The sequence below is a fragment of the Hakea prostrata genome, chromosome 7 (genome assembly GCF_041222555.1).
Source record: "Hakea prostrata isolate BN-2017 chromosome 7, UWA_Hpros_2, whole genome shotgun sequence".
Lineage (NCBI taxonomy): Eukaryota > Viridiplantae > Streptophyta > Magnoliopsida > Proteales > Proteaceae > Hakea > Hakea prostrata.
In genome coordinates, this window is record NC_142606.1 from 7,117,157 (window position 1) to 7,126,834 (window position 9,678).

The 9,678-nt window shown below is 38.3% G+C and overlaps 1 protein-coding gene across 1 annotated transcript; it reads right to left on the bottom strand.

Annotated features, from left to right (window-relative positions):
* Positions 1 to 439: 439 nt before the first annotated feature.
* On the bottom strand, positions 440 to 9,407 carry LOC149009341 (putative L-ascorbate peroxidase 6, chloroplastic/mitochondrial). The gene is made up of 12 exons (XM_089160398.1): positions 8,751 to 9,407; positions 8,520 to 8,669; positions 6,896 to 7,016; positions 6,725 to 6,825; positions 6,545 to 6,632; positions 5,803 to 5,870; positions 5,618 to 5,704; positions 2,986 to 3,060; positions 2,820 to 2,897; positions 2,618 to 2,722; positions 890 to 952; positions 440 to 767 (listed from the first exon to the last, which is right to left on the bottom strand). The coding sequence occupies exons 1-11, from the start codon at positions 8,919 to 8,921 to the stop codon at positions 935 to 937; spliced, it is 1,062 nt and encodes a 353-aa protein (XP_089016524.1). The 5' UTR covers positions 8,922 to 9,407; the 3' UTR covers positions 440 to 767; positions 890 to 934.
* Between the last annotated feature and the right edge of the window lie 271 nt (positions 9,408 to 9,678).

A 9,678-nucleotide genomic window follows, 5' to 3' on the forward strand; every position in this document is an offset into this window, starting at 1 on the left:
TAACTGGACAAAACTCTACGAACTTCAATAGATTTTGAAGCTAACCAAACAATTAATTTTTTGAACCATGAATCCATAGATTCAAAATTCCTGGATTCATGTAAACCAAACAGGCACTAAACTCAATACAGTGCACCTGAAGCTTGGGCAGACCTTTTGAAGACTAGCGTTTGAGGAAACAGAAATCTGAGGGCATGAGGGTGTGTTTGGTGGATCATTATCTTGTTTATTGATCATATCAATCCGGGAACATTAAGCTAGGATCAGGGTTTTTCTGAAGAATGGTCTGGCCCATTACCGGCTTTGGTTGAAAAATAACTCTTTTCTGATGCAACTATGATTTTGAGCTGCAGAACTCAACTTAGGCGTTCAGTGGGGGTTGGCTAAGGCAGTAAGGTGAAGGTGTGGGGGGGTGGGTGCAGCTAATTGCAAAAGATGAAACCAGGAACTGGATACCATCATTACAATGAAAGGTAAAATATTGAAACTAGGAAATGCATTGATGTCAAAGAATCCAAAACAAGAATCACCAACTTGATATTGAAAAAAGTATGTAGTTCGACCTAACAGATTTATCCAGACTTCCACCAACAGTAGTAGCTGCATCCAAATCGTCTGCTTTTATTAGCCTCTGAAAGATCTATCAGCTATTCAAATGTGCAAACGCATTCAATTTTATCCTCCAATGCATCACGTTTGACTTCCCAGGTTTAAATGTGTTCACATTGTGCTGGTAATACAACAAACGAGGTTCTTGGTTCTCAAGCCTGCAAAAAACAGTAGCAGTAAATATTGAAAAGCACTATGTAGGGAGAGCTTATTTGTCAATGCAAGCTATGTTTCAAAACTAAATGATGGAGCAACGATAAAGGTTTTCCTTCAGTACAACCTTCCCAGATGAGTATTTAATGCCAGTTCAACCTTGACTGAGCCATCAATCTATTGAGAATCCCTGAAAAAGGAAAACACACACACAATCAAAGAATCCAATTGTTAACACCAATACAAACCTGAAAAGCATGGGATTTTCCAAGGTGGACAAAAAGCAGGCATTAGATGGCCACTGACTAGTCTTAGAGGAACAGTTAACAGAATATTATGCAAAGAAACAGAGAAAAGCAGCTTGGTAAAAGAACAATTAAAAGGATGTAAAAGAAACAAAAAAAAAATTGAAAGAATACACAACAGATAAAGCCTGCCATTTTGTAGGGTTAACAGAAAGAAAAGAAAGCCATAAACAAGGCATCAAATGTGGTATTTAACTATCATCGAATTTTGGGAAAGTTTCTTTACCAAAAAAAAAAAAGAATTTTGGGAAAGACCATTGAGGTATCAACCTGCAGTCAAAGTGCAAAATGACAGCCCAATCAGTCCAGTCCTTTCCTTATACCATGTGTGGTTCCCTATTACAGTTGAATTTCACAACAGTAATGAACACATGCTTTCTGCCACAGTAATTGGATGCAGAACCAATTTATTTTCCCTTTCACTCTATGTTTTTTATGTTTGAATCAAAGATTTCACATTGCTGAATTCAAGTTCCAATTCCTGCCAAAAGGTTTAACCAAATCCACTGATCTTCAGACCTGAATTCTGTCTTCAAGTTAACCACATGACTCTATACAAAAAAAAACATGATAAAGAACTACAATGGTCAAGGCTGGGTTTCAATTAGTAAGTTGGTTGGGAGAGTCCAACCCACAGTTCAAGCTCTTTAGCCTGTTTTTCCCAGTGGGTTCTTTTATTTTGGGGGGGGGGGGGGGGTCAGCGGTCCAAGTAACGTTGCAATACAATTTTGATTTTAGAAATTCTGGATCGAAGAAATGAACCTTTAGGTAAAAATGTGCTACTTCAACAAGGGTACCGCCTCAATGACTTGGAAGGTTCTCTACTATATGCCTCCAGCAACCTGGGTTCACAAAAGCTGGAAACTACATTATTATTGTTTAAGCTAAGTATTCTACAGTTCTTTGGGCTTTTCAAGTAGTATCCAAATAGAAGCTATTTCTTTGATTAATGATCATTAGGCATCCAAAAACCAAGGAAGAGTTTCTAGCAACAGCTTTTGAGAAAGTCGACTGAGGTGGCACAACCACATTCAATGGAGGCCTTTAAATGCCTCTGTGCAGAGAAGCAATTTAATGCAAAAGGGAGAGACCTAAGAGTAACCTTAGGAGGAGTGGTGAAAAAGGATATGCATAGCTTGGGCCGTGTATCTAGTGTGGCCTCAAATAGAGCTGACTGGAATGCAAAGATCCCCATTTTAATGGAAAAGGGCTTGTTATTGTTGTTATTCCACCTGCTGTTCTACGCCAAAATGCCTAAAATGTAGGACCATGATATTTAATTAGCTCTAGTGCAAGTTCCTGCAAGTTCAAGGAACCAGTTGACAAGGAAGAAAAGATGGTGGTGCCTATTGAAAGAAAAAAAAAACATACTGTTGAATATCTTAAATTTTAGCATTACAGTTGAATTATCCAAAGAATAAAAGGGCCAGGCAAGCCCCCCCCCGGGGGGGGGGGGGGGGGGGTGGTTCTTAAAGCCCCCCCCCCCCTTTGCAGAGGCGATCCCTAAAATGTTACATAGAATGATGCCAGAAAAATGCAACTCAACAAACCTCAGGAGGGTCAAATTTGGCACCAAGATTGCTGAGTTTGTAGTGAGACTCAGCATAGTCCTTGAAAAATGCTTCTTGATCTTCTGCATATTTCTCAGCATATACCTGCATCATAAATTTCATCCAAAGAAGGAAAGGCAACATTTAAATCTTGCCTCAGCTTTTTCAAAATGGCTTAACAGATAAATACTCATTTATGCACCTTGAACGACAGATCTTCAAAAAGAACAGCATCAGTAGGCAAAACCAGCAGATCTTCATCTTTTCTCTCTTTTATATCCTGGAATGGATCAACCATCATCAATCAGCAAATCAAAAGGCTGCATCTGCAATTAACTTCACAAATGGAGGGGACTATGATTTTATACTTTGAAGTAGGAGTTATCAAACTTTAACCACTGAACAGTCCAAGAATGTCCTCCAGGTGCTCCAGGACCATCTTTCTGCCATCAAGCGATTAGATGATTAATAGTTTGAATATGAAATACATCTTAATAAATGCAGTTAAATTGAATCTTCAGACAAAAGGTATCTGGGACAAATAATTAGTGAGTGAAAAGATTTTTGCAAATTTAGATTGAAAAACAAGAATGAATCCGCTGAAGCAAACATGCCGATTTTGAACAATGTATCTTGCCCATACACAAAAACAAAGCATCTAAACTGTGAACTGATTAATATAAGAGGAAGAAACATTAAGAAGTTAACAAAGAATACCAGAAATAGTGCAAGTCAAGAAGTACATAAATCATTCTAGTGCGCTCCAGAATGCTATATCACTATTCCAATTGAAAACCTTGGGCTTAGCAGGGCTAAGTCATGGGCTCATGGTAGGTAAGCAGTTATATGAGTGTCATTTTACTAGTAAAATTGGCAATGCCAGCATTTTGCACCAGACTTGGTGCAGAACTCACATCCAACACATGACGTATGTGGATACCAAATGATGTAGATAAGTCATTTGGGGCTTATTTGAGTGAAAATAAGCTTTGAGTTGGGTGACACATGTACTCCCTTGGGTTTTTCAATGTATTAGGCCATTTTTATGGGCCTAAACTACGGGTAGTTAGTTAGCATACGAAATTAGCTTTTATACTTTATCTGTTTTGATGTTTAAAGATTGAATTGGCTTTACTGGTCTGTATCACTGGGTTCAATTCAAGCCATTAGAATAATTCCTTTGCTAGGCTGAGAACCATCTTATATGTTTTATTTTAATTGTTTACTGGGGCTAGATTAAGAATTCTTTTGAGTTTATTTTAGTTTCTTAGTAAATACTTGCCTTTTTGAGTATTTCCTTTCAGGTCTACAGGCTCATATATCTTTATATTACATAAATAAAACATCACGTATGAACATTGCCTAAACAGGGCAAACCGGGTGCCTAACATCTCCCAACAGTAACTTGATCTCTACCTAACCTCAAGGATGGAATACTTCACATAAAGTTACAATAATTCAGGATACATACATGGGTGTCCTAGTAGACCCTAATCTAGGTAGCAACTTTGAGTCAAAAGGAATACTCAAAATCCCAAAGGAGGATTTGTTCTTCTGGGAATGTTTGACTTGTTCCTTTCTTGGGTCTCTAGCAAGACTCAAATTCACCTCCTAGAAGAGGGTCCAGGACCCAAATACTAATTGGTCCTCTAAATTCTAAGTCACCATATGAACCATGTTGGATCACATATGGGAAAGGTTATGATCCAAGGAAGATGTTAGGCGTTCTAGTCTGCTCAGTCAAACTCATACTCCATAGTCCATACTTGTCTTTTCTAAGCTCAAACATACCAAAAGGTGAAATACCATAAGAGCTGAGAATAGAACATGCAATTGTTCTGCCTAAAAGGGAAAACGAGATATCTTACAAAGATCCCGCTGCACAGTAAACAGAAAATGAACATAGTACGAAAAAATCTGCCCACACAGAAAATGGATAGTCTTATACAAAATCCAGTTGTGCTAAATAAGATCAATAGGCAGCCAAAAATGTCCAAATGCTGAAAAGTAAAGAAGCACTAACAAAGATCTCATGGTCAGACGTGTGCAAATGGAGTCAACCTGCTGGGAGAAAAGGTATGAAGTGGATCTTAGACCCAAAATCAGGTGGCCTTTCCAAGTCAAGAGAAAGGGCATATTCACCATTCCTTCTAAAGAAGACAGACCATCTTACAACTGGTCTTTGCTCTTGCATGCTTGAATCAGTCAAGAACTATACACTTACCCAATCCCAACCAAGCCTAGAGAGAAACATTGTTGATACTCACCATCAAAAAATTGAGTAAAAGATCCAAATCAAACAAGGGTCAATGTCGACAGTTCTTATCTAAAAACTGAGTAATATATGAATTCCTACAGTAGTGGAAATGGCAAGGAGCAGTAATGTCGACAGTTCCTATCTAAAAACTGAGTAATATATGAATTCCTATAGTAGTGGAAATGGCAAGGAGCAGTACTAGTGTACCACTTCAGTTGAAGAGAGACCACATCATAAAATGGACAACAGGAGTACAGGACAGTTCTATATGGTCTTGTACCTCCCATATAATAAGACAAGCAACCGTGCCTAATAGGAATTCTGAGAAATAGAACACAAAGTCCAAATGGATGAGATATACGGAGGCATGAACCAAATAATTACGGAGGAAATTTTCCCCATGCCACAATCTTCAACCATGTAAAGATTTTAGCCATGATTCAACCAAGGTTATTCTATTTTTCTATGAACACAAACAAAGCAAGAATAATTAGTCATCTCTATGGGTCAGGTTTTGATGCATAATTGCATATTCAAATATATATCCATTGTTGACCAAGTAATGAGCTCATGTCTATTTCCTAACTAGTCCACATGCAAGTAGACGTGAAACCACAGGTTAATTCACAGTCCCTGAAGTATTATATATTAAAAAGAAAAAGAGAATAAACTGTTTGCCATGAAATGTTTGATTTGCATTCTAATACTACAGTTTCAAGTGGAAATTGTTGATCTGTACATACTGTATACTTTGTCACTGGCTTTCCCCAGCCACTGCGCTCTGGTCTAGACCTCCCCAATGTATGTGCTCCAGATAATGCAACTATATCCTGTGAAAAAGAAAAGCACAAAATTGCATGAAGCCAGTAAAGATACAAATGACATGTATGTAACGTAGCAATGGCACATAAAGCATGACAAGACAAACCTTGTCATCTAACCCCATCCGGTAGAAGACATCACGCAGATGACCAGCAGGTGAAGGGGGCCCGGCATCTAATATCAAAATTAGATAAAGCTTAAAATAATAGGAAATTTATGTAAGAATGAATCAGCAAGAAAAATCAACAATTAGGAAATGTGAGGTTATGTTCCAAAGTCCCCATAACAGGAAGATGCAAAGACAGCAGTTGAAGTATGCAATCTGGAAAATATTTGTATCCTACCAAATTAAGTATCAAATAAATTATCACAACCTTCCTTTCCCAAGAGAAGCTCACACTTCAAACATGGTCTTGTCGCGACATAAATCAACACAGTTTGATAGAAGTAGATTTAGCAAGATTGGATAAATGGTTTTGAGAAAAAACTCTTTAACAGTAAAAGAAATAATGCTCAATGAGATTTGTCTTCAAGGTTCAAATCATACTTTGACAATATATTTTTTTTAGGCTGTGAAGTGTGGAGACATAATTAGAATGGCCAGGCTTTATCCACTCCAACAGGCTCCCCACCATTAATTGTTCCCCATAAGTGTGCCATGTAGACTGAGAAGTTTATGTCAAGGCAAGTATACAAGTTTATGACTTTCTTTTTTTCTAATTCCCTGATAGCACCCAAATGTGGAAGCCAAGAGCCATATAAGCAATAAAGATAGAAAACAAAGAATGTCAGGTAAAATAGTTTTACCAACACTGTCAGGCAAAATTCAGTGAGCATGCCTATCTTACCAGGGAGCTTCCCTTCTGGTGGACATTGCTCAGGTCCACTTATATCGACTCGTCCATATTTCATGGGAATTTTGGGGCCTCCAGCCTCCTGGAACTCATCAAGGATTATATGAAAACTTGTCATTATCCAATAAATAACAACTCAATTCTTGATAAGTACCAAATTAAAGTAAGGAAGACCTCCACAGCAGTTGCACTGGCTAACTGGAACAAATCTGCATATGTCACGCTTGGATACTTGTCTTTGATAGGCTGAATAAGTTTTAATGCATTTACAAGACCTGAAAACACCACCTATGAGGAGAAAGTATCATATACCAGATAAGATCATGTACAAAGAAGAATCTTTACCAGCATTAGCTGCATGTTTCAGTTCAACTTCAAATCTTAAACTTCCATCGGCTCCACCTCGTTGTGGCCAGTCTTCAATGTTCTTGTCATAGGTTCCAGAATCATGCCATCCAAGTCGAACCTGTAGTCTCGAGTCCACAACAAAATGAGTTGGAAAGTCTTCCTAACTTTTGCTAATTCAAATTTACACCACCTTAAATATATCAATCCAGGAATTCTGTCTCAGTAGTATCTTCCATCTCTCCACTTTGGATATGATGTTTAATAGTAGTGACCTGGCAATAGTTTTGTTATCCGGCTACACTTTCCCAAGGCTTCACAATTAATTTTTGACATTGTGTAGAAAAGTGCTGCTGGATCAACAAATTAACAATACACCTACCCCAATCTCTTTCATTCCCTTACAAGAACTTTCCAAATTGACTTATTTGCATCAACCATTGAATACCTAAATACTGCTAGCTGCTTGGAGGAAACTCAAAATCAAAGTCATGACGAGAACAGCATTGACCTGATCACATTCAAGTTGCATGAATCAACAACCATAACTACAAGGTACTGAAAGGTTGCTGTTTGGTCAGTTCAAACTCAGTTCTAAAGCCCCCCCCCCCAACCCCCGTGTGAGGAGAGGTTCTCCTTTCAAGCATTTGCTGGGTTCGACATGACTAAAGTTTAACCCAGTCTAGCTTAGTCTTTTGGCCTTTTTTTTGCTCTTTTGCTGTTTGCCCTTTTAGCTTTGTTGCATGGCTTGGTGCATGTCTTGAGCCTCTAATTCTTCTTTGTTTCTGGATGGGCTTTGTTAAAATATACACCACGAAATAGCGAATAAAAAATAAAGAAAAACGAAAACACATAAAGATTTAACGTGGTTCACAAACTGATGTGGTATACTACGTTCACAGGCGAAGAAGAAGAGTTTTCCCACTATGTAAAAGAAGAACAAAAGAAGATCTCACAACCAATCGCTAAGAACGGCATTACAAGAATTCTCACCCAAAACCCTAATCGAAAATCTCAAATCTCACAATAATGTGGTAGGCAAACATAAGATACATACATACATACATACATATATATATATATATAGACTTCAATCAGGTAAACGGCGATCCATCCGGTCGGGTCGTACCGTGCACCCCCTCCGCAGATCTCTGCAAACGGGTCATTCTGATCGCCTACCAAAATATGTCGGTGCTACAAGAATTCGAATCAAAACATTACAGGCTTTGCCCTCGGTTTGCTAAGCAGCTGCTTCCCCTGGAAACCCTGCACTTTCTAGTGTAGAAAGTACTTCAGAGATTGGAGAAGGGATTCTTCACCTATACTCTGCTCCAATTGGAGACTTCACATCAATGAGAAAAGGATGTATGCCTTCTCCAAATTGTTCTAGTGTTACAAATCTCAACTTCTACATGCTGTATTCCGGGAAGGAGGATAATCAAGAACATATTACAGTCTACCATATACTGTGACAAAAGGTAAATTTCAAGTCATTTTTTGACTCTATATTGAAAATAACTTGTATGGAAGCCAGAGGTTTACTATAACATTTTGGGGTCGATCACACCATTAATCCCAAAGGCAAATGACAGAAACAAAAACTTTGCAAAACTAATGACATTACCAAAATCGGATGGCTATATGTAGTTTTAAGAAGTTCCTTGATATCTTCTCTAGCACTTCTCAACTGTTCGGGGTCAGAAGCGAAGCAAGTTGGGGTCATGATTGTGCTTCCGGAATTGGGTCTTGCAACCGATGACCTCCTCTGGAGTTTCTGAAGTATTACAAAAGATTAGGTTAGTTGATCAAAGGAGAGACAGCAAGAAAGAGAAAGTAAGTATCAACAACCACCAACCTGGCGCAGAACCAAAGAAGGTAGTAGAAAACATGATTGGGTACTTTTCAGAGAAGAATGAAGAAGTGGAAAAGACGAAGCTTTGGCAGAGGAAGCCAATGGTAGAAGACGAGAAGCGCTACCCAAGGAAGCCATCGCTGATGATGATGTTAATGACAGGGACTGTGCCATGACTTCTAAGGTTGGTGGGCAACTAGGGGTTGCACTGGGTTCAAGTAGAATCAAGTAGAAACAGAAGCCCTTTGCTAAATCTTATTTGGCTTTTCACAGAGCGAATGGCCAAAGTGCAATTATAAAACTCCACTTTGGATAGCCAAGAAACATTATTTAGTTTGAGTGGGGGTGGTTTGTCGGGGCCAGATGACGGTTCGTTGTCTCTTTTCATCATAGTCAAAGCAATGGAAGTCAATTGTGGTGGCGCGCGATGGAAACCTCTGGAAATTTCGTTCGGGGTTTATGATTTTGATGTCGATAACCAGTATTGAAGTGGAACTGTGGAACTGTGGAAGAAAGCGAGCCTAGGTTGTGTGGGTGCAATGATGCTTTCAGGTTCATCATGGAAGTATGATACGATTTAGTTCTTGACAGATCACAATCAGATAAAGTTGCAGACGAGTGAGCACGGTGGATGGATTTCATTTCATCGAGTTTAGCAAAACTGGCTTGGAATTGTAAATTAGAAATATCAAAAAGTCTCATAAAATAATATAGAAATTAGTAGTAACATTCATACTCTCAAAATTTCTTTATTTACTGTGATTTATGGACACATGACATTCTCTCAACGCATAAGATCTATATAAGTTTTATCAAAAAAAAATTCTAAATAAGTTGACGAAAGAATATCAAGAAGTATGAAGACATTTTAATTAAAAAATATTTATAGATCCTTCATTGGTCTTTTTAAATACCATAGGCATTTTTTAGT